This window comes from Pan paniscus, chromosome 10 (assembly GCF_029289425.2).
Source record: "Pan paniscus chromosome 10, NHGRI_mPanPan1-v2.0_pri, whole genome shotgun sequence".
NCBI classification, from domain to species: Eukaryota; Metazoa; Chordata; class Mammalia; order Primates; family Hominidae; genus Pan; species Pan paniscus.
Window position 1 is genome coordinate 9,033,426 of NC_073259.2, and position 26,505 is coordinate 9,059,930.

The 26,505-nt window shown below is 47.6% G+C and overlaps 1 protein-coding gene across 3 annotated transcripts in view; it reads left to right on the plus strand.

Moving 5' to 3' along the window:
- The window catches only part of PRMT8 (protein arginine methyltransferase 8), a 168,042-nt gene that overhangs the window by 60,287 nt on the left and 81,250 nt on the right, over positions 1–26,505 (plus strand). The window contains exon 1 of one of the 3 annotated variants that reach the window (XM_034935198.3): positions 11,029–11,831. The exons of 1 other annotated variant lie outside the window; for it this stretch is intronic. In XM_034935198.3, the coding sequence (XP_034791089.1) occupies positions 11,757–11,831 (75 nt within the window). In that variant the 5' untranslated portion in view covers positions 11,029–11,756. Of the gene's footprint in view, positions 1–11,028; positions 11,832–26,505 lie in introns of those variants that run through there. One more of the 3 variants, XM_003820345.6, reaches the window with a different exon arrangement.

Consider the following 26,505-nt stretch of genomic DNA (forward strand, 5'->3'; position numbering starts at 1 on the left):
TTTCTACTCTCAGATTTTTTTTTTCATGCATCAGGCACTATATACCCACTTAAAACCAGCTGAGCAGAATGAGAGGAAACTATGGTAGAGGTAGAAAATGTTAAGACGTGTGAGGGGGAGGATGGGAGAGGGACAGGCTGTTGTTCAGGGTCGCCTGGCAAAATGATACCCAGAAGTAGCAGTCCACAGATGCATTTCATCAGCAAGCCTCTTCCATGGACATGGAGAATGGACAAACCCTGATGGGCATATTTCTTTAAAATTTCTATTTAGAAAGACCTTCTCTGCAAGTCTGGCTTGAATGCCATATTTTAAAACAGATGATTTCTGCCCAAAGACCATGAGCATTTGAGCTCTTCATGGGGAAAAGGCGGTATTTAAATTAAAGCTTAAAAAATGTTTTTTAAAGAAAAACAACCTGGAAGATAGGTAGGGTTGGTTATTCTTGAGGCCCAAGTGCCTGAGCCCCAGAGCACAGGCTTTCCCAGTACTTCTTCCTTCTTCCCCCTTGCTTGTTCCAAGAACTGGGGACAGTATCTGTACTCTGAATGCCAGTCACAGGGTTCACAATCTTAGAATGGAAGAGTTGAAAGTGACAAATTCAACTTGTCCAAACTTCTCACATTATAGAGGAAGAAATGAAAACCAGGAATACGAGGGACTTTAAGGAAAGAAGCATACCTTAACCACTCCCCACCCCCATTTCTCAGGGGTCTTTTTCTTGACACCCACCTTCCCTGAGGTCTCCAGTAACTTGTGGCAGAGCTGGGACTAGAATTTGATTCTCCTGACTTTAGTTCAGTGCTTCCTCCCCTACCGCTTTCTTATAGCTTCATGCTTTCTCTGATGCCTATAGTCCACGGCATAACTTACTGGCAGGCAGAATTAAATACCAGTGTAACATGATTTTAAAGAGTGCAGGGTGAACTTCCACCCCCAAAATCATGCTCACACCAGCCTGTAACTGGTGCTTGACCTCCCACCATTAGAGATTCTTTCTCTTGTAACTTGAGCTTAGGAGGCTTTCTTCCAGAATCTCCTTTTGAAACAGAAGTCCCTCTGGGAAAGCTAAGTGTTGATAGCTAATAAACAGGAAAGGCTGTTCCTCTGAGAGCTGATACCCACAAGAGGTGGTGGCGGTCTAGAGGAGGGGCCAGGACAGGGAGTTCACATGGGAGGATGCATGTGAGACTGATGTGAAGGTGGGTCCACTCTTTTGTGGATATTTGATAAACGCTACTATCTGCCTGACCAAATGCAGAAGACAGACCATGGCCCAGGCACACTGCTGGGAAATCCCCTTCCCAGGGAAACCCAGAGGGAGAGGCAGGGCTGCCCACCCCACATACTATCTGAGAGCAGCCAGCCCAGTGTTTTCTCTGTAACAGGTGCCCTCTCTCCTCCCCCAAGGCTTCACTTGCATGGATTGACCTTTATGGGCACTTTTGTCTATGGCTCAAGAGAGGAGAAGTCTGTCTTATTATCCTGTGAGTGGAAGATGCGGCAAAAGACCTAGACAACAGAGGGGAAGGGATGTCATCTGCACTCCACCCTGACACTGGCTTTTGTGCCCTTACAGAGGAATGGAAGAGTTAGGGCCAGAAACTGAAAGGGCGCTTCTCCAGGAGCCTTGGAACTCTGAACACAGGGAGTGGGGGTTGGGGCTCATCTAATTCTGCACAACATCCAGCTCTGAGAGTACTGGGATGCAGCAGCCCTGGCATAGCCCTCGACCACCTCATGAGGGACACTGTTAATGTGAGCAACAGCAGGGCTTCTGAAAGCAACCTCGAGGTTATGGAGTATTGACTGAGGGCAGCCAGAGGTGAAGAAGACGTGAACCTATGATGTGGTCCTGCAGGGTCTCCTGGAAGTCCTTGGTGGTGGGAGCTTTGTCTCAAGAGGGGCCCAGAAGAGGAACTTTGGACAATTGTTACATGGTGTGACACTAGCTGTCATGGCCTGATGATACTTGAGCTCCTCTTAGATCCTTAGAAGCTCTCCTGAGATGCTGATGGACCAAAGTGGCCCAGAAGCTCACAGGCCCAAGCTCTTCCCTTCGAATGCAACCAAATTTAGGCTATGATTCTACATGACTAGAAAGTCTGTGCCAAACTCTGTCTGCAAAAGGATAGTGATGAGAATGGCTTCAGGGACTCTGTTATCCAATCAGGGGAAAGGAAGGGAGAGGCCCAATCTTTGTCTCAGCTAACTTGAGATAAAATGAGGCTGAAGGAAAAGGGCAAGATTTGCTCAGAGCCCTCCAGTCACAAACTCTGAATTGAACCTTCCAGGGCTTGTTTTATGGGCCAGGAGGAAAAGGTACAGATGTTCAGTTTAAATTAATCCCAGTGTAGCATGGACTATCCTGCCCGAGATGACAATAGATTGGTTTTAAAAAAGAAGGCGAAAGGAAGAAAAGAAAAGACCATCTTTGTAGGTTGGAAAAGAGTTGGGGCATATATGCAAAGTTGTTCTGATACTATTCTCCTCCTCCTTCCTCCACCAGCCACTTGCCAAGGTGCTAGATCTTTCCTTCCTTCCTGTGATGAAGCCCACATTTGCTCAGGATGCATTAACTAAGTCCTGATGTCGTTGCATAGCAGATCTGGGCAGTATGTAAGCTCAGTTTTCTAGAAGTTAAAAAATAAAAAGCTATGTCTTCAACACCTGCAAATATGGTGTGCAAGCTGGAGTGACAGCACTTAGAGAAGTTACTAAGTGGATGTGAAAGAAAGAGCTGCAGCAAGAACACAGGTTGACAGGTGTCACTTAAGTGGAGTTGCCCTGTCAAGAGCCATTGTCAGGCTGACAGATACTCTGGCCTCTGGGACTGGGGTGTCCTTTTTACACTTGTATGTGTGCCTGAGAGTTGAACAACAGATGCAGTTTTGCTGGGTTGAGCCTGTCACCTTCAGCCATACGCCACATGTCATCACTCCCATTTATTGAGGTCCACAATTAGCCTGGTTTTGGGTGAGGCAATTTACAGCAGCCCATAATAGTAGGTTTTACCAGGCCCATCTCTCTCGGCAAATGGGAATTTTGGGGGCTCAGAGTGGTTGAGCAACGTGTCCAAGATTATAGAGTCAGTTAACTTGTCTGAGCCTGGATTTAAGGCCAGGTCTGTGTGGCTCTGAGGTCTGTGCCATCGCTGATGTCAAGGAGACAAGGTTTTTAGGCAGGGTTCAGACCCACACCTTGCTGTGTGACCTGGACAAGTTCAGCAACCTTTCTGAGCCATCCTTCCGTGATCTGTAAAATGGGGGTAACCATGTAACTAATGCCTGGGGCTGCTGTGGGGATTGGTGGGTGTACTCCACGGGGAGCACACAGCACAGCACCCGGTCCGCAGTGGGTACTTGGCCTGTGGTCACTCTCCTGATGATACCAGGCTCCCTCTCCCTTCTGCGAGGCCCTAGGCAGAAAGAAGCACAGCACAGGAGACAGTTCTCATACTCGCCTGCGGGGTTTCCATCCCTGGAGACGAAAGCCCTTCCCTCTGTAAATGACAGCTGTGTTGGAAATAAATGGATACCTGGAAGATCCAAGAAATGGAAACCACTCTTCTCTTGCTGTGTGATTTTAAAATGTCACTTAACCATGATAGTTTTTTTTTTTTTTTTTCCGTGGAAAACTTGAATGGTCCTTAACCCCACTTTATTGAGACTTGAGGTTGAGAGCTACACTGGGATAAACATGGGTTTTTGTTTCTCCGTAGGTGAATTAGCCACAGAGTAGATTGTGTCTGGTAAGATGAGGACTCTGGCTGGCTTCTCCAGCAACCTGGCCCCCTGCTTTAAGGACTATGGTCTGTCGCCATCACTGCGTATGTCTGAGCAGCACGTTAATTTGAATATATTTTGTAGTCAAGAATCGATAGACAGGTAGAAATTTTATTTGCATGTAAAAATACATAATACATACAATGAGTCAAAGAGCAATTTTTTTTCAATAATCTGCTGATTTGTGTCATTCACGTATTGACATGGATCATTGAGAGCTATGGGGTTATGCTGACTTACAGCCCAGTAGCCTGTATTGCTGAGAAATTCATTGACTTCCCCATCAAGCTCTGCCTCCTGACAAGTGATGAGGAAATCGAGTGATGACTACTTATAATGGCTGTTTGGCTACTACTATTGAGGCTGCTGGAGCCAAATGGGGCTCTTAAAAAATGGCACCTCTTTCGACCTCTGGAAAAGCTAAACTAGAGCCCAGTGCTGGAATGAACACAGTAATTAACATTACTTACAGGCCTCCTTTGTAAACCCCTGAACTGATGGCAGGCTGACTTCCCTTCCCATCAGTTTTACAGTGGGAAGGAGGGGGCGTTCTGCTCTTCAGCCTTTATTTTGGCCATCAGGGTTGAATTTTGATTTGAGATGCCTCTGACCAGTCTTTGCTGTCATTTGGAGGTGGTTAGCATCATAATCCACATCATGAATGAAATGGCAAACAGAAGGAGGATGCAGGGTTTGTCTCAGGCAAATCTCTTAAAGAGGAGGAAACAGGCCCAGAAAAGTTAAATGACTTTCCTAAGGCCACCTGGCTGCTAAATGACAGAGCTGGGACTAGTAGTGCACAGGCACGCTGACCCCTGCTGTCATGCTCTTTCTCCTTAGTACTCTGTGTCTCTGTCTGCTATGGTTAAATACGGTCTTTTAGGAAGAGCTGAAGAAAAGGAAACTCACCTGTGTTAACAACACTATGTCCCAGGAACTGTGCCAGATGCTTCATCTGCATTGGCTCATTTTATCCTGGCCACCCCTTAGCCAGGCAGTGATCACCATTAAGCTGTTTGTACACAGATGGAGAGGTTAACTTACTGTTCTGTAAGACCACAAAGCTCTTTCTCCTAGGCTCTGTTAAATGCCTCCTTCATCTCACTTACTCTCAGCCTCCCTCACACTTTGAAGCACACTTTGATAGGCTCCATTGGGAGGTTTTAAACGGCAAGGCTTCCTTAGGTTGAGGGCAATGGGTAGGTCACTTGTTACAGGCAAGTCTGAGTACAGAAAATGTTGGTTTAAAAGGGAGTCAAACAGGACCTTCTGGGGAGTGGGGAGTGTGGTTTCTGAGGGAGTGGGCTTCTACTAGGCACTGGTATGGGCAGGGGTGGCAGGCTGCTATCAATCCAGGCTCTCCTGCAGGCACAACCTCTGGAAGGAAAGGAAACAGAGGGTGCACCTCAGGCCTGAGTATCCTTTGTGGTAGTTCTACCTAAGAGACAGGTAACTGATGCCAATTAAGAAAATCTTAAGTTTTTCGGATCACAGTACTTCTTGGTAACATGAAATCCATGCTCTGTTGCCCAGCAATTGGAAGTGATCTGTTCTCTGTAAAGACCTCTCGGAAAGAACGCCCCAGGTCTCAGCACCTCTCATGAGCCTTTCCCCAGGCATTGGAAGACTCTTGCTATAGAAACACATTTAAAACAGGATTGCGTCTTTTATTTCATGGATCTTCCTCCTCAAGTGCGTGATCCAGGGCGATGTTGGGTAGGAAAGGGAAAGAAAATTAGATTTGCACCTTCCGATTGTTCCAGCTACAGTCTTAGAAATTACAATTTGATGAGGAACTGGCAGTGGATATTAAGGTAATATCACTTTGGGGGAAACTATCATATGAAAATAAAAGCTTCTGTTCATAAGGGTATATTTAAAACTCATTTATTAAAATATTGCTTAGAACTTGAAAATTCATCAGTAGGTGAATTGTTTGGAAAGTATGGTTTATCCATACAGTGAGATGTTATACACTTTTAAAAATAACTTGGATCTACATGTAGTAACCTGGAAAGAGGCCCATTATACACTGTTTAATGAAGAAAGCAAGTTTCTGAGTAATGTATATAACATGATTCCATTTATATACAGCATACACCAACAGCACACACTTTTATATATATAACTTAGGTCTTATATATATTTGCATGAGCAAAAAATAGAGAAGAGTACACAGTAAAATGTTAATATTACCTTAAGGGGGTGAAGTTTTAAATGAAAGAAAAATCTAGCAAAGTTTAAATTAAAATAAAATCCCCTGAGAAGAAAGGGATCAGAATGGTTACACGGTCCAGAAAGGAAAAGGTGGACTCAATCACAGCTTTGTTTTACCACCTCCACTCATTGTGCGTTTTCAGGTCGGGTTGCCCTGACGCACCAGAGGTCAGCCCTATGCTAAGGCAGATGACAATGTGTTATGCCACAAGTGACATTGATAAATAGTGCATTTGGAGAGAAAAGGCTATAAAACTTCTCATCTGTAAAAGTTTCCAAGGCATACAAGAACTTTGGTATCTTGGTAAAAAGAATGTGTCTCCAGGCACACTTGGAATCTACCATGCTTCTGGTTGAGGCCCTACAGCCTCCAGGGTCTCCCGGTCCATATCAGTAGATACTTCTTGCAGGGCCTACCTGACTGTAAGCCATTGATTATATTATATATATATTTAAGCTATGAGAACCAATGCATAAGACCCCCGATGGTACCTAAATCTATTATAACAGTTAGTATATTAGAGTTAGTCATTTAACCAACTCTTCCTGGAAGATAAGGGTCACCAGTGCAGAGATAAGTGTCTTCACCTTTTAGTCCAGAATACTTAGCACATGCTTGGCCCATAGTCATATAAGGTTAACAGAAAAAAATATGTATTAAGTTATTGCACTGGAAAGACTGAATGGCTTCCAGTTGGCTTTCAGGGATTCCAGAGAGATTTCCCATAAAAAGGTGAGCCTTAATGAAAGATTTAAAAAGGAGGAAAGGAGTAGAGTATACAACCTCCACCCAGTAGAAAAAGCTAATTCTGTTGTGGCAGCACAACAGAATCTTTTGGGTCTTTCTCATCCTTAGAGAAAGGTAGGTAACAAGAGTATTCAACTTTTTAGAATAAAACAGCAGGATTAAGCTATAAATGCAAAAGCATTATACTAAGAAAATGCCTCCCAGATATTGTTAAAGCAAATAGTATCATATCCAGCACAAAACTGCAGTGAATTGATTTAATCAGACATTATCAGAGCAAGGAAGAAATAACATTCTGGTTTTAATGGCAAAAAAAAAATCCCACCTCAAATTGCTTTGCAGGTATTGGTGGCACTCAGAGAGTTGTTCTTTGGAATGCAGTTTAAAAATATTGGGCCTTGGGTTAGGGAGGAATAGGACCACAGAGGCTTTTGTGTAGGAGAACGGCCCAGGTGTGGGGCTGCCTGGAGGCTCAGCCAGGTAGCTGGCTGCTGCAGCCTTGGCTTGGCTCCCATCTGGCCCAGAAGACACTAAGAACACTGCTGGGTTAGCTGCCATGAGGTGGTGATGGATCATGGCTCTGGCCTGATTCTCGAGGAGTCATGGATTCACTGCAGTGTGCTGTGGCCATATGTGAACCCTGGCCATGTGTGAGGTCCCCTGGGAGGAGGAGGAGAAAACCACATAAGATGTCGCCCCTTTCAACAGCAACGACCATTGGAACAAGCTAGAGCCTGAGATTTCCCAGGCAGCATGGTCCGCAGGTTAATAATGCTGCTTCCTGATTCTAGGGGCCTGGGATTTTGGGCAGCAGCAAAAGGAAGTGTTGGTTGGCCCCTGGAGGTGAAGTATGGTACAGTCTTCACCTTCTGGGGTTCCAGCATGGGCTCAGAGTTGACAGGAGACAGAATTACAGAGTCCCAGCACAAGGCAGGTGGAACCTCAGAGGGCTTGCTCAACCTTCTGGTGTTTGTGGGGCCTCTACATCATTTACGCCAACAATTAATCTAACTGAGCCTTTCCAGTAATAGGAAACTCACTTCTTCCGCAGCATCTCACAAAGCTGGATAACCTTTGTAATTGTAACCCTCCCCAAGGGTCTCATCCCAACCATCAACACAGCTTTCCTCCAGTCCAGGCCTCTCAAGAACCTGTGAGTTAGAGATAGACCTCCTTACAGTGTGGGGTTCTTGTTTTGGATCTTCTGTAACTTAGGGATCTTCTTCCTCTGCAGGTCTTTTTGTCTCCAGATATTCTTGTCCAGTTGTCCTCCAATCATCACTGTCCCTTAGAATTAGAGGCTTAAAGAATCCTGATGCCCAAACCTCACTAAATCATACTCTCTGGGGGTAGAACTAAAGCACTGGTATTTTTAAAGCTCTCCAGATGATTCCACTGTATAGCCAAGGTTGAGAACCACTGTCTTGCTCCCTGAACCTGGTCAACTTCTTGAGGTTTATGCTATGGAATCAGGTATCTTAGATTTGAATCTTGCCTCTACCACTTGGGCAATTCCTTGTGTTTTTGTTTTCTCATCTGTTATATGGGGATAATAGTATCTACCTCAAAAAGCTGTTGAACGGGCTACATGAGAACACAGGTAGGTCAAGAATAATCTCTGGCATATATTAAGTGTTCTATAAGACTTAGCAAGTGTTCTATAAAATTTAACTCATGTGCCTAGGACAGGGCCTAGCGAATGTTGACATAATATTTGTGCACTTGCCATGAGATAGGCATTGTTCTAAGCACTCTACTTTTGTTGTGTTGAAGATCTAGTATAAGAAAAATTACATAAATAAAATGCGTCTTCAGAACCTCTTTACCTGGTAGGGTCTATTGTTTCAAACTACCCATTTGACTCACACCCTAGTGAACTCTCTGAACCCCTTATCATCCCACATGTTTTCTTGCCTCCCATGAAAATCTCCTTAAGAGTTCTACAGAAGATCTGTACCTTTAAAAGCATCCAACATGACTACATTAAGAGCTCATCAATGGTCAATTCAATATGTTTTGTTGCCTCTTGTTAAGGCTAGTGCCTATTAATGAGCTGGGCATTTAAGAGATGCCTAGTAAATTATTTGTGGGATGACTAAACTAATTAACCTGGTGAAAGACTACGCTAATATATTTTTGCAAAAGAGATGGAGAAAGACTGAATTCACAGGAATGGTGGGGATGCTGAGAAAATAGTTCTACAAAGTACCTACTATGTGCTAGGCACTTTTCACAATCATGAGACGTGAATGTTCAGGTCATCTCTTGGTGTATAACAAATCACCCCAAACTTCGTCTGTTAAAGTAATAATTAGCTTGCTTGTGAATTTGTTCTTAGGTGGTTACATAGCAGGAACAGCACCTCTTTGTGCTAAGACAGCTCAACAGGGGGCTAGAGTATCCACTTTCAAAACAGTTCACTCCTGTACTCCAGCCTTTATGGAACCACCCTAGTGGCACAGGCTCCTCACTCAGCCCCAGGCTGGCTCTGGGTTGGACGGGTTGGGACAGAAAACTCTTGCCATGAAAATATAGCTCTCCATCTCAGCCTCTCCACTCCCCATTCCAAAGGGAGACGTGTCTGTGCTTGGGGAGAAGCCAAGCAAAGCAAAAGATTTCAACAGCGAAAGGAGGAAACACACCCACTGAGGTTCTCATAGCAACATAATCACGCACAGGCAGCAGCCTATTTCGGTGGGAGCTTGTTTCAGCTCCCCTCCTCCCTGGTTAGTCACAGAAGGGATGCACAAGCAGAAGCAGTGTTGGGTGGGGGCAGAGTGTCGGACTGAAAGTCAGGAGGCTGGGGAGCTGGGTCCTCTGCTTGCTGATGGACCATGGGCAAATGTCCTCCTCTCTCCAATCTTGGGGTCCTTATTTGTAAAATGAGAGGATTGGACCACAGAGCGGTGAGGATCATTTCTTTTCTGATTTCCTTTGATTGCACAAACACTGAGACACTTTTGGGAGGGAATTAGATGTCTCTCAGAATCTTTTGTCTCTGAGAAGATGCCTAGAGAAAAGGGAATTCAATAGGATAAAAGTCATTCTCCAGATTCACATCATTTATTTTCCTACCACTTTCTGCATGTTGACAGAACGGGAGGAACGACTGGGTGTTGTCAAGAATTCTGCTCACTCACCCCCAACTCTAACCCAGGTCTGTGTTCTGAGAAGGGAAAAGGTTAAGGAGGTTAAGGTCATCTTTTTATTCAAGTTTTCACACACACACACGCACACACACACACACTCAATCCTCTTGCTACATTTTCATCCTTCTCATTCTTCATCCTCTCCTCTCTCTATCCCTCACTTCTCACCTCTACTTAGTGCAATGTATCCTCTCTTTCCCCGAGGACCAGATGATGGAGGCATGTTTCGTACTGAGAATGATTCTAGCCCTTTTCTTCAATGGACTCTGGGGTTAATTGAGGACAGTCAGGCTCACACTTCCCAGTTATCAAAGGTGATGATAAAAAGCAAATAGGGCATTTGGGAGGGACCTCCCCAAACAAGTACAAAGATGAAGTGAAGACAGCCGGGTGCTCAGGGAGCATCTTATAGGTCTCAGTCCTTGACTTGTAGGCTGAAAGCTTAAAAGTACAGCTGTTTTAAGGAGTCAGCCTGAGTGTCCTGTTGCAAAGGGAGAGGCAGAATGGGGTCCCCCGCTTTTGTTCTATCTCCCACTGCCCGACAGATGGCCAGTAAAACAGAGAAAAAGAAGCTCTCAAAGTGAAGACAGGAATGCATTGTATAAAAATTCACACCCCCTGCTGCCGCCCAAACTCCCTTAAAAAAGGATCAAGAGAATCCTGACGGGTACGTGACATCCTCCCTCTCTCCCATAAAAGGGACTTCAAAATCTGGCGATGGTGGGGGAAGGGTGAGGAGGGAGAAGAGAAATGCGTGGGCAGGGGGCTGCCAGGGAAGACTGGAGTGGGGGGCGGGGGGCACTGCAGTCTCGCATTTGACTTTCTCCCACCCTCTTTCCCAAGCCACTCTGGCCGCCACCTTTGCCCCTCCCTCTCAGCCTGAAAGGGGCTTGGAGTCCCAAGGGCTTTGGGTACAGAGAGAGAGAGAGAGAGAGAGAGAGAGAGAGAGAGAGAGAAAAGGATAAAGAATGACACCACACTTACCCCTAGAGTTGAAGGAGTTAAGGACCCTCCCCCATCCAGACACCCACCCCTTCGTTCCCCAAACCGTAATTCGCCAAGGAAGGATCCAGGAACTGGCAGAGGAGCGGGAGAGCTGGGGTGGGACGGGGTGGGGAGGGTGCGAGTTAACTGTGGCCCGGTCCCGCCCGGACCTCGCCCTAGGTGGGAGCACGCGCACCGGGTCTAAGAACCTGCAAGAGCCTTGCCGGGCGCCGGCTTTCTCTGGGCCCCCCGCGCGGGCCTGGCCTCCACGTAAGTTGTGTGCAGCGCCAGGGAGAGGAGGCGGCCGAGACCCTCGGAGACGAGGGGAGGGGGCGGGCCCGGGGGCGCTGGGGGCCCTCGGTCTGCGCCCAGCCGCCGCCTGCTCCACCGAACCTCCTACCCCGCCCCCACTCACCCGGCTCAGCCCCTAGGAGAGACGCGCAGGAAGCGTGTTGCTTCGCCCAGCGGATCGGCAGAAGTTGAGAGGAGTTGGCGGCTGCCTCTGGCCGGCCGGACTTTGCGAGCAGCCTGGAGAGGATCCGCGACCGCCGCCGCCGCCGCGGAGGCTTCGGGGCTGCTTCCCTCGAGCTTAGCCCGCAGCGCGGGTGGAGAGGGGCGGGGAGGGGGTCGGGGGCACGAGAAGAACTTGAAACTGTGTGAAGGAATCCGGAGCAGATGAGAAGGGAGGAAAATAAAACAAAGTGGAGACTGCGGAACAGACTCCGCTGTGGCTGACTGTGCCGGCTGACGCTCCAGCTGAGGGGCTGGGTTGGATTTTTTTTTTCTCCCATCCTCTCGCTCTCTCTTTTAAAGCTACACCAGCTCTCTCTCTTTCTCTACTATCTCTGTATCACCAAACCCTTGCTGGCTCTTATGGGCATGAAACACTCCTCCCGCTGCCTGCTCCTAAGGAGGAAAATGGCGGAGAACGCGGCCGAGAACACCGAGGTAAGGAGGCGAGCGAGCAGGGGCTCTCGGAGACCCCGCCGCCCACCCAGACCACCGCGCCGCCGCCGCCGCCGCCGCCGCTCAGCACCGAGTGCCAAACTTTCCCCAGCTTCATCCCGCTTGCTTCTGCCGGCCTCCTCGTGTGTGTGTGTGTGTGTGTGTGTGTGTGTGTGTGTGTGTGTTGGTGGGGGGTGGGGGGGAAGTTCATGTCTCAGGTCCCCTCCCTCTTGAAAATGCAAAACAGTCACTCTCACCCCATCACCCTCTCCTGCCACCCGCTGCTCCCTTCTCCTGCCCCCAAGTCCCAAACCCTGGGCAGCCGCGCTCCCCTGCCCTCTCCTCTGGGCTCCGTGAGGGCTCCCGGGTCCCGGCTTTGTGCAGAGCTGGGGTGGGTAATCCTGGGGCCAGGTCTGCTCCCTGCAGTGCCTTGACCATCTCCTGCCGCTGCCTCAGCTTTACCCTTCAAGCTCGAGTCGGTTCCCGAGCTCTCCGTCCCCGCAGCAGCGCGGAGAGCTCCCGGCCGCGGGGGCCGAGCCGGCAGGAGGACTCGGGCACCTCCTACAGACCCTCCGGCCCAGATCTGGGCCAGAGAGAAGTCTGCAGTCCTCAGATGTCAGAGCCGCCTCTGGGTAGCTAAACCCGGCAGGGCACACGGGCCGCGGCCACCTTCAGCACCAGGGACAGCGCCCGCCCCTGCAGCAGCCGAGCCTGCGCGGACTGTGGGGGCTGCGCGCCGTCGGCTGCAGTGAGAAAAGGGTCTGCAGCCACTCGTCCCGCAAGGGCTTTTGAGGAGGTCGCTCTAGCTCCGCAAATTGTGTTCTTGGCCCCCGCCTTCGGCAGCCTTTTTCTCTACTCTCCAGCTGGCCCTGAGCCGCAGAGAGCCCTGCTGGGCTTTGCGTCCCGAGACTCGAGGCTGTGATCCCTCGCCTCCCTCTGACCCCGCTGTCATTACAACAACCGGACTATTCCGTAGGCTCTGGGCACCTGTAGTCACGAAGGGGATCAGCGTGGGCAGCCCCCTTACCTTCCTGGAGAAACGGTGCGCCGAGATGGGGGCGGAGTGGGGCATGTGTGTGAAGATCATCCCTTACTCAGTGGCAGGAAAAAGACACAGAGAGCAAACTCCCAGGCTCTATTAATAGCTGGGTGTCTGGTGGGGCTGCCGCACATTTCACATATGGTTACCCATATGCAGCGGGGGGCGGGGATGGGGGTGTGGCGCGGGGATTGTCCCTCTGTCTTGCCGGAATGCAAAAAGGTAGAGAGACCCTTCCTGGTCTTCTTCCCTCGAGGTCTTAACTCTGCGCTAAAACCCCTACCCCACCGCGTAGGCAGCAAAGCTTTATACATCCCCCTTCTCTGAGAGACTAGAAGCAGCATGCATCTGACAATTGTCAATTTCAAAACAAACACGCTCCGGGACTTGAAAGCAGCGGGGCATTCAGTAGCGAACGCTGTCTCCTTGAGTTAGGGCAAAGCCTGCGTGCCCGCCGTCCCCTCACCACTTCCTCTTCCCCAGCCCCCACCTGAGAGCAGACATTCGGAATGATGTGTAGTGCGAGGCGGCTAGCCTCCCAGCAGAAAGCCATCCTTACCATTCCCCTCACCCTCCGCCCTCTGATCGCCCACCCGCCGAAAGGGTTTCTAAAAATAGCCCAGGGCTTCAAGGCCGCGCTTCTGTGAAGTGTGGAGCGAGCGGGCACGTAGCGGTCTCTGCCAGGTGGCTGGAGCCCCGGAAGCGAGAAGGCGCTTCCTCCCTGCATTTCCACCTCACCCCACCCCCGGCTCATTTTTCTAAGAAAAAGTTTTTGCGGTTCCCTTTGCCTCGTACCCCCGCTGCTGCGCGGGGTCTGGGTGCAGACCCCTGCCAGGTTCCGCAGTGTGCAGCGGCGGCTGCTGCGCTCTCCCAGCCTCGGCGAGGGTTAAAGGCGTCCGGAGCAGGCAGAGCGCCGGGCGCCAGGCTATTTTTACTTGCTTCCCCCGCCGCTCCGCGCTCCCCCTTCTCAGCAGTTGCACATGCCAGCTCTGCTCAAGGCATCAATGAAAACAGCAGTAGGGGCGGCCGGGCTCCTGCGAACAACAACAAAACAAACAAACAAAAAACCACGTCGCGTGCGGGGCACCAAGGCAGTGCGGGGAGGGACAGACCCAGCTGGGGCTCCTTGGAGGGGTGTGAGCCAGGTTGGCGGATCAGTTCTTAGCAACTTCCCTGGAGAAGGGGTAGAACCCAGACTTGGTCAAACGTGCCTAGCGGAGGCATCCAGGCAGCGTGACAATCACTTGGTTTCCCTCCAGGAACTGGCTGTTTTTGGAATAAGCCAGGACTAGAGCAGCACTTCCAAAAGTGGGGTGTTGTGGGCTTGCCTGCATTTATGGTAGATGAGAGCGGCAGGAGCACGCCTCCACGTGTGTCAGTGGGTGGTGGGGAGCGTGGTAGTGGTCCTAGTTCTGAATTCCACACCTCTTTGTCAAGCACTGGCTCTGTACCAGGAAAGCTAGGTACCCAAGTTCCAAACATGAGGACCACCTGGTCCCTCCTCTGGAGGGGCTCACAGTCTCATGGACAACTATGATGGATAATCCTATAGCCACCTTTTCCTGCTTTTTGTTGTTTATCTCATTCCATCCTCACAACAATCCTGTGAGATAAGCAAAGATTAGTATTCATTTCTTATACCCACTTTATAGTTGAGGACACCGAGGCTGAGGTCAAGCAATTGCTGAAAGTCTTCTGGTGGGTTAAGTCAGCCCTGAAACACAGATTGCCCCCACTTCTGATTCATTGCTGTTTGCCCTGCCCTTGCTATTTCTAACAAGATGCCATGTGTGAATGGGAGTAGATGAGGAGTGGGCGGAGAGGAATACTTTGGAAGGGAGAGATGCAGTGATGGAGGTGGGCAAGGATGGGAGAAAGTGTTCGTTCAAAAGGTAAAGATACGGAGAGATACTCTAACCATTGGGCAGGAAGGGAGCAAGTGAAGAATAAAACTACTTACATTTTGACCAAAGCCTCCCTCCACAAAGCGAAGTACCCAGCTAGGGTACAAGAGCATCAACATCACGTGCTTGCTGGGCACTGTTGGCAATGGGTGGCCCTGGGGGCACTCTTCAACCGCTCTGACCTCAGTTCCCTTCTCTGTTAACTTGAGCTGATTCTCCTCATGGAATAGGGCAGGTATGGGTATAAGGAAATGCCAGGACAGCCCCTGGCACATGGCAAACACGCAGTAGTGTTAGTTCCATGTACGCTTTCTCCTGATCACTCAGCTATGCTTCTCTTCCTCAGCTAAGGGAATCACCATTCTTCCAGCCTCTTCTCCCTCTCCCCTGTTCCCTAGGTGTCATGAGAAACCTCCTCTGTGGCCTTCTGAAACATTTGCAAAGCCTCCAGTCCCACTCTCCTCTTCAGCCCATTGTCAGTGCCCAAGACACGTCATCTCACCTCTGCCCTCACTAAGGCACTTTCCTCTGAACTGTTGGTCCTCTTCTCTAATCCAGCCTCATAATCCTACTGTACTGGATCAGCTTTTGGAAGCACAAATCTGCTCATGATCAGGCATCTCTTTAAAAACTTAGGATGCTGTCCTATTGCCTACAGGACACTGGATAAAGCCCAGTTTCCTTAGCATGGTGTGCAAAGCCCATCAATATCTGCATCATGCAATTCTTGGAAAAGACCTCCGACTGCATACGTGAATGCTTTTGTGCATACTCTTCCCTCTGCCTGTGCCAGTCTTTCCTCCTTCTTCTCTCTGGAAAACAATCTTTTTCAACCTGCAAGACCCAGCTCAAATGTTACCTCCTCTGGGCAGGCTTCCCAGATCTGCCATTTATCCTCTCTCCCCAGGGAGGGGCATTACCCTTTCTTATGTGTTCCTAACGCCTGTCTCTCACTTTTCCTATTGCAAGATAATTGGCTTTTTGTGTGTCTATTTATATGTCTATTAGATAATGCACTTTTTTTTTGAATTTGTGGGCCTGACACACAATAAGTAATAAATGTTAATAAATGTTGACTGAATTGATGTATGTGATTGTGAACAAACTCTTGAGCCTTCTGGGCTTTAGTCACTCACGGCTTCCTGGAAATTGGGATTCCTATCTCCCACCCCACCTGTCTGCTGTACTTAGTTGCTGTGAACCTTTGAAACTCAAAATGGGTAAATATTCTGGGAATCAAGGTGCTGAAGCCAGTCAAATCATGGGTACATTTTGGTTATTCATGTACTTATTCAATATTCAGTAATTATTGACTCTTACTATGGAGTGCTCATCTGAATAGCAGATAAATGGATTAATCACAACGCCCAATTATGAACCATGGGGAATAATGGACCCTCCTGAGCTACTGCTTGCTTTACTGATACTTGGTGAAAGTCTGATGCATGATGCATTATTTATGGCGATGACTCCCTGATTAGGGTTTTATCACCTCAAAGGAGAGCCCCCAGGAGTCGGGAAACAGTTTTAGCAAAGAGTCAATTTGGAAACATATATATATATATATATTTTTTTTTTTTTTTGAATTGTTCTGTTGACTTGCTGGCCCAGGGAGAGGGAATAATTACAGGTTGGAAAAAATCCTACAATGTGACAATGAGATTAGGGGTTGCAGTGAGTTATGGGGATAACTGAGCTGACTTCTTGCATGGTGTATCTTGGTGGTTTTGGCTAATAGATCTTTCTCCTCAGGAAGTTACTTTCAGCTGAAGAATGTGCTCCCATTATTACAGGGGTCAGGGAATTGAGGAAGAGGAGGAACCAGGCATAGTTCTCTGAGGATGGTCTTCATCTATGTCTGTTTCTGCAGAGCGTGTACACTAACTAGTAGGCTATGGAGACAGACTTCCTGGTTTTCAATCCAGTTCTGGACCTAGTAGATGTGTTGCTACATTGAGCAAGTTGTTTAATGTCTCTGGGCCTTTTAAGATTGCTGTGATGATGAAAAGGGTTAATTTATGCAAAGGAATTAGAACATTGCCTTATACATGGTGAGTTCTCAATAAGCGTTTATGATTATTATCCTGCTAGCTTTTAGGAGTCTTGCCAAAAAAGTGCAAACTGAAAGTATTCTCCCACTTTCTCATTTCTGTAGCTGAAATGATCCATAAAACCATAGTGCATGTGACTTTTTCCTCCCTCCGCAAACACTGATTTCAGTCCTTAAGTGAGCTCAGGAGAATTAAGAAGATACCCAATTTTTTTTTTTTTTTGCCTGGCTAATTTGGCTTTTCAGAGTCCTAAATTGGCTTTTGGCTGTCAAAGACGGTGAAACACAACACTCCTGTCTCCAATTCAGGAGTGGGTTTCATTTCCTCCTCTTTGCTAACTGCAATGTGAAGTGATTATCACATACCAGTGTGGAACATGCAAAAATCTGTAAAAACAGTCCTTACACCTTGGAGTCTACTCTGCCAGCAGGGGGAAAATGGGCAGCCTGAAAATATGTGAACAGCCAAGGTAACTGAAAGCAGCCTCTGTGTGTGAGAAGCAAGCAGGTGGTGCTGTTGTGAACTGGCTTAGTAACAAGATAGAGTGAGCACAGGAAAGAAGGGACCTCTGAAAGGTCATTCTGTCCATGCCTCTGTCTCTGAGAACCACCTAACCGAAGATGCATTGTTGGCCACTTGGTCTCTTGTTAAAAAGCTTCAGAGAAGGGAATTTCCCCAAACTCCTCGAGTGTCTCAGTAGTCGGAAGTTCTCCCTGAAGTCTGAGCTCAACCTCTTCGATTGCAATCTGAGTCACCTTCGTTTATGTTATTCTAAAAAGAGATGAAGACTGACTGCTACCTTTTCATTTGGGGTTGTCTCACCATTTTTACTAGTTTTTGTTCCAATTGATTCCAATCCCTTTTTCGGATGTTCTGGTATTAGACTTCTAATAGGAATAGCTAGGAGAGGAGTGTTTGAGATTTGCCTCTCCAGTATTATCCAGCCAAAATAGCCACTGGATATTTCACACATCAAATGTCTTTTCTTACTTCACTTGTTATAAGAATTCCCTCAAGCATCACAGTTTTTCCCATATTTGTAATGAGTGGCCCATAAGTAAAGATCTCTTTTTAAAGTGTAATTTTATATTGAGCAAACAGCTTGATGTGCATATTTTCATAAAGTCATAGAATGTTAAAGTTGGGTGGAAACTCAAATCACTTAAGTCAGGAGATAGGAACTACTTGTCCAATATCACAGAGCTCTTCCGTGTTGGGGTCGAGACCCTGTGGACTCCTGGGTCTGTGCTCTTTATACCTCCTTTAAACGTAGCATCTCATTTATTGTTTTTATTTTTTGTGCCAACTTTCTGGTATATCCTGATCTGTACTGTCTAAGACCAGTGTTTCTCTGCATAAGGTCTAGGAATTGTGCATAGTGAGAGCTCTGACCTTCTTGTAGAACTTAAAATGCTCGCTTAATACATTGCATTGTGTGCAATGCTGTGAATTACATATATCCCCATTGTATGGATTAATAAACTGAAGCACAGACAGTTACTGTTATTTGCTCAAAATCCCACAGCTGGTAAGTGATGAGGCTAGAGCTCAAAGTCTGGTTTTCTAATCACCAAAATGCTTTTTCTAGTCCACTAGGCTGTGAAGGCATGAGAAGAACCAGAGTAGAAACTTAAAATGTGAAGAGAAAGGGTGGAGAAATTAACAGCAGGAATGTGGAATGGTGAATTTGGAAGAAGCCTAGGAAGAGACACCAGCCCCGCTTTCCTTTTTCCAGGACGTCTTTTCTTGCTTCCACCGCCATCTTGCCATCCTCACTTTCACAGTCTCCAATACTATGCCGTGTGAGTGACAGGGGCCTGACATAATTGTGGCAGGGACAGCCATCACCTCACTCTCCCTGCGCATCTAAACTATCCCTAGGCCTGGGTTCCTAGCTGGACCCAGTAGACGATGTACTTGTCTAACAAAGTATAGCTCTTCGGAAGCTTGACCCTAGGCCATCAATATTAGATCTGGACTCTCATCCAGCTGCTTTATTGGGATAAAATGAATACTAAAGTCTCCGGGACAGGAACTTTGTTTCTTAAAATTTATCTTTGTAGTTTCATCACCTGTATTACCCTCCTAGGACTGCTGTAATAAAGTACCACAAACTGGGTGGCTTTAAAACAACAGAAATGTCTTCCACAGTTCTGGAAGCCAGAAGTCTGAAATCCAGATGCCAGCAGCGTTGGTTCCTCTTGAAGTCTTCATGGAGAATCTGTTCCTTGCCTTTCTTCTGGTTTCCCGTGGTGGCCAACGATGCTCAGCCTTCCTTGGCTATAGACACATCATCTGGTCTCTGCCTTCATCTTCACAGGGCATTCTTTCCTGTGTGTGTCTATACGTCTTCTTATAAGGACAACAGTCTTGTTGGATTAGGGGCCACTCTAATCCAATATGACTTCATCTTAACTTGATAACATCTGCAAAGACCCTATTTTTAAATGAGCTCACAGTCACAGGTACTGGGGGTTTAGGACTTCGACACATCTTTTTGGATGACACAATTCAACCCATGACGTTACTCAACACGGTGCCCGCCATATAGCAAATGGCTGATGAATGGCCTCAGAATAGTTGCAAATCCGAGAAAGTGGTCTCTCTCCCTTATCTCTTTCCTGCTTCTCACTCAGCTGCACACTGCACCCACTGGCTTCCCAGGGTCTTTATCATGGCTTTTTCCTTGTGCAGTAGCAATCACTATAGCAAGAGCTACCATTTTAGCATACATATTATGGGTTGGGTGCCGTGTCAGTCACTTTGTAAACATTGCCTTATTTAATTTACTCAACAACATTACAAAGCAACTCTTATTAATTCTGTTTTGCAATTAAGGAAACTGAAATTTGCAGAGTTTCATTATCCTGATCAACATTACGGAGCCAGTAAGTAGCAGAGCTGGAATGCTCTCTGCTGTTGACATGGCCTCCTTCCTCTCTTTTGTCCACACTCCCAACCCCAGGCTTGTCCTAACCTTTGCTCCACACCAGCTCCTACCCACCTGGAGATTTGGAAGATACACTTCCATGTGTGGAAACGAGCCTATAACTGATTGGAGCTTGTGGCCCTGTAATAGGCTCCCTGGGTTAGATCCCCTCATCTTCCTAGCGGTTTTGCTTTGTAGTTGTCAGAGGAATTACTTTAGTGGTAAACTTGGGTGCTGATCAGCAGTTTATTTGAAGGGCTCTTTTGGAGGGCAGGAAGGACAATGAATAACTAAACCATGTAGGCCCACCGACTTCTCAGCCTGCAGCAGTTCTGTGTGGGGGTTAATTGTGCAGACTCTGGGGTTAGTGTGGGGCTGCTAGCTGGGTTCAAGCTCAGCTCTGCTGCTTCCTAGCTTGCATTGCTTACTGCAGTTATCTGTGTGTGGGGTTCATCCTCTATGATATGTATGGGTAGCGGTGCATTATCCCATAGGGTTATCATAGGGACTAAGTGAGTTATTTCACATAAAGCACATGTCTGGCACATGATAAATACTCAAGAAAGATTAGCTTTATTAGTAATCTGGGCTTACCCAACAGTATATGAAAGGAGAACAGATAAGTACAGGGCCTTGTTTGTGACAGTGTGGAATCGGCACTGGAAGAGACGGGAGCAGAACAGTTGAGGGAAGGCACCTTTGATTCAGGCAATTCATCCTCAGGTCAGCCAGGTGGAGTCAAGAAAGCAGCTGAAGACAGGGCTCTTTAGCTTCCCTGCCCACAGGTCCACTGTGCCATGTGAAGGGCCCGTTACAGGAGGAATAGGGAGCCTCGTGACCCACAGGCTGCCTACCACACTCCAGGCTCACTCTCAGCTTTGGGATGTAGAACTCAGGTGTTTGTCCACATCTATCAAATGAAAATGAAGCCTCATGGAGTTCCTACAGGCGTGAGGCAATGGGGGCACGGAAAAGAAGTGGTCATGCTCTACGGGAGGCTCCCTCGAGATAGACACGCTGTCTCAGGCTTCTCTCAGGCTTGACACACCACTCAAGCCTTGCTCAATTCCTACATGTTGATTACCGGACTGATTGGTGACTTTCCCCTGTGCTCCTACCGAGAGAAACTGAGGCATGGATAGGAGGTAGGAGAGAGAGATACACAGGCTGACATGACAATTTGGAGGTTTAATTATTGAGTTAAATTCCCCGTCTTCTTGGCGCTAAATCCTGCAGAATATAAGCTGTGTGAGTGGTACAGCTAAGGCCAAATTGGGCTAATGACACTATAAAGGGAAGGGCTGTTAACAAATTCCTCAATTAGGGCCCCATTTGTCACTGTATTGTGAAATATCATCTCTTGTTAGCTAAAGTAAAGCGGTGGCCTGTCTTTTTTTTCTTTTTTTCTTTTTTTTTTTTTTTTTTTTGAGATGGAGTCTCGCTCTTTCACCCAGGCCGGACTGCAGTGGCGCGATCTCAGCTCACTGTAAGCTCCGCCTCCCGGGTTCACGCCATTCTCCTGCCTCAGCCTCCCGAGTAGCTGAGACTCCAGGTGCCCGCCACCGCGCCCGGCTAATTTTTTGTATTTTTAGTAGAGACGGGGTTTCACCGTGTTAGCCAGGATGGGCTTGATCTCCTGACCTCGTGATCCGCCGGCCTCGGCTTCCCAAAGTGCTGGGATTCCAGGCGTGAGCCACCACGCCCGGCCAAGTGGTGGCCTTTCAAGCCTGGGTCTCCCAGAAAATGAAAGACTATAATTCCCATAGTCACATTAAATTCAAGGACTTCCTCTCTCTCTGACAAGCAGTTATGACGGTAATTCTCTGGGGAGGCTCAGTCAAAGGATTCCACAAATGATTATAGCCCATCAGAAGTGTAGATAGGGCCCTAATTAAGGCATGTTCTCTATTAACATGCATTAGTTCAGTTTTCGCCCACAGGTACATAGTAGAAAATTGATGACTACTCTTATTGAATGAGTAAAGAAAATAAACCTGTATATAGCACATACTATTCCTTTTGTTAGAATTCTTTTTCTTCTCCTTTTATTTTTATTTATTTATTTTTTTTGAGATAGAGTCTTGCTCTGTCACCCAGGCTGGAGTGCAGTGGCGCGATCTCGGATCACTGCAACCTCTGCCTCCCGGGTTCATGCAGTTCCCCTGCCTCAGCCTCCTGAGTACCTGGGATTATAGGTGTGTGCCACCACGCCCTGCTAATTTTTGTATTCTTTCCCCTTTTTTCCCACATTAAAGCTGTTGACCCAGTATGGTGCAGGGGAGAGTATAATAGTGAGATCTGATTTTGGATCTCACTTTCATCCCTGTGGGATTATAAATCCCATTTTATAGGCTGGCCATGAGGATTACATTTGATAATGGGATACGACATAAAGCTGGTAGATGTTTTCTTCTTTTTCTTACTGTTACAACTTTAAGATTTTTTTCTGCCCAGTTGTTGTTTCACTTTTAGGAGAAAATTTATAGTTCAAAATGGGAATAGTCAATTCTGGTGCTCGCCGAAAGTAGATATAAATGACCTATTCCAGACAGACTGCAGGGTGTCGGGATGTTTCTGTGTGGGGATATGTACACGCTTCTGAGTCAGTAGGTGCGTCATGCAGGAGAACATGCTCATATACAAACATACATATCCTGTGTGATTTGTAGTTCATAATATGTGAGACATGAGGTACAAGTTTAATTACCGGCCTGGAGCTTCTGAGCTACACTCAGGGTCTGACATCTCAATGCGGGAGAGTGTGTTTCCTGTGAGAAACATGTTAAGGTGAGGCCGGGCGTGGGAATAGTTGAGGGAGAGTCTTGTAAAGATAGATCCGAGTTTTAGGGTCAGAGACGTTATGCAGCCCTGACTTTGCAGCTGATGTGCTTCGTTGATTCTGTGAGTTGTGGTGCTGTAGGCTTGTTCCAGGCAGGGTTCTGGTCACCTTCTCTGCATGCTGTCTCCGGGTGACCCCATCCGCTCTCTCAGTGTCATGACCAGTTCCCATTCTCAGACTGCAGCCCACATCTCTCCTCTGAGATTCGCGAGGCATGGCCGCCTGCCTGCAGGACATCTTCACTGAGATGTCTCATAGGCACCTCAGGTTCGCTGGGTTGCCTCCGGAGTCCTGCCCTCTTCCCAGCTCCTGCCATTCTCACTTTTCTTGGTAATAAGTCACCAAAATCACAAGCCTGAACTCTGCTCTCTCCTTTCTCCATAACAAGACCTGGCGATTCTACATCTGAAATGTTTCTCCTCTGTGTCCTGAATCTGTCCTCCCCATTCCAGGCCCACTGTGGCCATCCCTGTTCGTGTCTCTTCACCTCTGGCCTGGATCTCTGCAGTGATCTTTTAGATGTTGTCTGCACTCCCTCCCTTTCCTTGCTTGGTTCTCCTATCACAGCAGTGTGAGTGCGTATTCTAGAATAGAAACCTGATTATGCTTCTCCCTTCCTTAAACCCCATCAGTGGCTTTTCCACTATTCTTAGGATCATGACCCACCCCTCACCCGGGCTCAGGAGCCCCTGCGTAATCATGCCCCTGAGTCCTCTTCCATCCCCATTTCTTACAAGCCCTTCCCTCTGCTCCAGCCACACTCAGCTGCCTACCTCCCCTCCTCGACTCGTTGCTCCTACTCTCTCTTCAGGTCTCAGTGTGGATGTCGCTTCTTCCAAGAAGGCTTTCCTGCCACCACCTTCAGATCCAAGTCTCCTCCTGTGTTATCCTATAGTACCAGTTCCTGCTGTCTCAGCGCATATCACCTTGTGCTTTATTTCCCTATTTCCTCATCTAGAAGTCAACCATCAACTTTGTGAGAGTAGACACTGTTTATGCTCTTTACCACTGAACCCCAGCATCTACCACGATAGCTGGTGTCTGCTAGAGACTTAAACCTATTTGTTCAATGAACTATCATTGGCCACATGTACCTTTCCTGTATGAAAAAAAAATGTTCTATGGATGCTAGCAATTAAATGAATATTTGTTGGTCCCGTTCTTAATTCAGTGATTGAGGCTCTATCAGTCACAGAGGATCCCACTAGAAGAGTATACCTCTGAGGTCAAAGCCACCATCCATCTGACCTAAAGCAAGTCCGCAGTTAAGCTGTCCCAGTTAGACGTTCACTGCTGAAGAGCAAAGTCAGGCAAAGTCAGAGTTGCAGAGAGGTTTTTAATCAATGCAAACTGAGTAAGAGATTTTCACATAGACAAGTGTAACCGGCACGACATAAGTCTCAGAAAGGGCTAGGGGAGTGAGGGCTTTGCCTGAGACAATCAAGAATGCCCTGTGCTTAGGCAGTGGCAGCAGAGAGACTGTAGGGAGCCCCTGAAAAACCTTGCTTGAGGCAGGAGTATTTTAGGGTTTGGAGGAGCCAATATATTTTCTCCCTTGACCTTATCCACCATTACTGGCTGCTCTGAGCAGAAGATGCAGTGGGGGATGTTCTCAGACCAGAGATCTGAACTGTGCTGAGGCCAAGGCTCCTAATTGCGGGCACTCAGGGCCTGGGGTCCTGCTCTGGGGTGGGGCAGCTCTGCAGAGCGGACATGACCCCTGCTCCCAGCATGGTCCAGGTCCCTTTACTCATGTGTGCTGTGGGTCCGACACAACCATGAACTTTTCTCTTTATAATAAGGTCTAGGGTTCTATATATTGCACTGTAGGATGACTGCAGTAAACAATAATATACTATACAGTTTCAAATAAATAGATGGAAGATATTGAATGTTCCCAACACAAAGCAATGACAACTGTTTGAGTTAATGGATGTACTAATTACCCTGACCTGATCACTATACATCCTATGTATTCAAATATTACTATATTCCCTATGAATATGTACAGTTATGATTTGTCAATGAAAAAATTAAATTGAGTTTTAAAAATAGATAAAAATAAGTTGCTCCCTACTCCAAGATGTAAAGAAAACCAAACTAATGGCTTGGACTGCCAGTACTGCAGGGCCTGGGGCCTTGTCCACAAGGCCAGCTCCGGTGGCTTTTCTTGGAGGCTTAACCAAACTGCTGCCAGCCTGTACCCCACCCCACTTTCTTCTTACAGCTTTGCCTCAGCGGCAGAAATCAGAGTTTTCAGAGGTCTTCAGGTCCACCTCCACCTCGGGAGTGCACTCCACGTAATCCAGTCAAGGCAGCAGGGACCTATCCTGAGCCCCAAGGAGTAGCTGCCTCAACTTTCCTTACACATTCACTCCAGTTCCTCGGGCCCTCAGCTGATACCAAGTAACATAGAAAAAGTCAAGAATCAAGAGCCAGAACCCGTGATCCTGACCCTGCTGCAGAGAGTTACACATCTGAAAAGTGGATGAAATGATCCCCATCTATCTCAGTCTGTAGGCTTACCCCTTAAATAAATGGAGACAATGGGCATGAGGACTTTAAGAGGTAAGAGGTTGTGTGCAGATCTTACATTTTGCTCTTATAACCTCACACTTTGCCTGTTACAACCTTACTCTCTCAGGGGCCTCCAGGGTAGCTCCATGCCTGTCTTCCTTTATCGTGCTGTTGATGGAGCTGGATGCCATCTCCACATGGCTGCCCCTTCCAGACATGCCCATGGGTGCTGAATTCGTGCTGTTGAAAATGGAGAGATGTTTTCCCCTTAGGCAGCAAATGGCATAGAAGGTGGAGGTTTGGGGAGCAGCAGGAAGACTTGGACAAAGAACGTAAGGGGCTGTGACTTGGACAAAGGACTTGGACAAGCTGAACTTTCTGGGTCTGTGACTTGGACAAAGGACGTGACTCACTGCAGGCAGCCTGCTGGCAATTATTTGTCTGGGGAAGAAACCTTGCTCCAGAAACCTCTGCCTTCACTTTTGTTTCTCACCTGCTGGCTCAGTCTTCTTTTTCTCTTCCCTTCCCAGGCCTGGGTTTCTATGCATCTAAGAGCAAGAGCTCTTTCTTTTCCAACAGGAGAGACTGTGAGGGGCTCACTATCCAAGTGGCAGCCCCAGCTTCTCGGCTCTGGGCTGTGTGGGCCTGGGTGTTGGAGAGAATCCAGTCCCAGGCAGCTGTTCTATTGGTGCCTGCTTCACTGGGCAGTTGATGCATAACCTTACATAGGTGTCAAGGATCTAGCCTGTTCTGAATATGAAAAGGGCTAAAGGGGAAAGAAAAGCAAAGATTTGAGTTTCAAATCCATTAAAACCATCCTTCTTTGGCTTCCTAAGTGTGTAGTGCTGGACCATTATTTCTAAAGTGCTGGGGCTGGCTTATCTCCCAGGACATAGGCCTGAGCCAGGATGCTGTGTTCCTTTGGGTACCATGGCTGGTGCCAGCAGCTGAACTTCACACTGGGGCCTTAGGAGTGTGGGGGGCAGTGGGAAGTGATTCCATGGCCATCCCTGCAGTTACTTTCCTTTGATGTGGCTCTTGACAGTGGCCTTGGAGACCCCCTTGTGACTCACTGCAGTGGACTCTCCTTGGTCTCATCTCACCTGGCCAATCAGCCAGCTACACTAGACACTGTTGCTTGTTGCGTTTGACTTGATACCCACTGCTCTGTGGGCTTCTGAGCTCTGCTTTCTCCTGCGTCTCCCACCTCCCTGACTGTTCTTTCTCAAGCTTTCCTGTGGACTCTTCTTTCTCGCCCAGGGAAGTTGCCTCCAGCCTGCTGTCCCTGGGTGATCTCATCCTCTTCTACATCTTGGGACATCCAGATCTGCACTTCTGGCTGGATTTCTCTTGCTTTGTGTTTTGCAGGCACTTTAAATTCAACATGACCCAAACTGA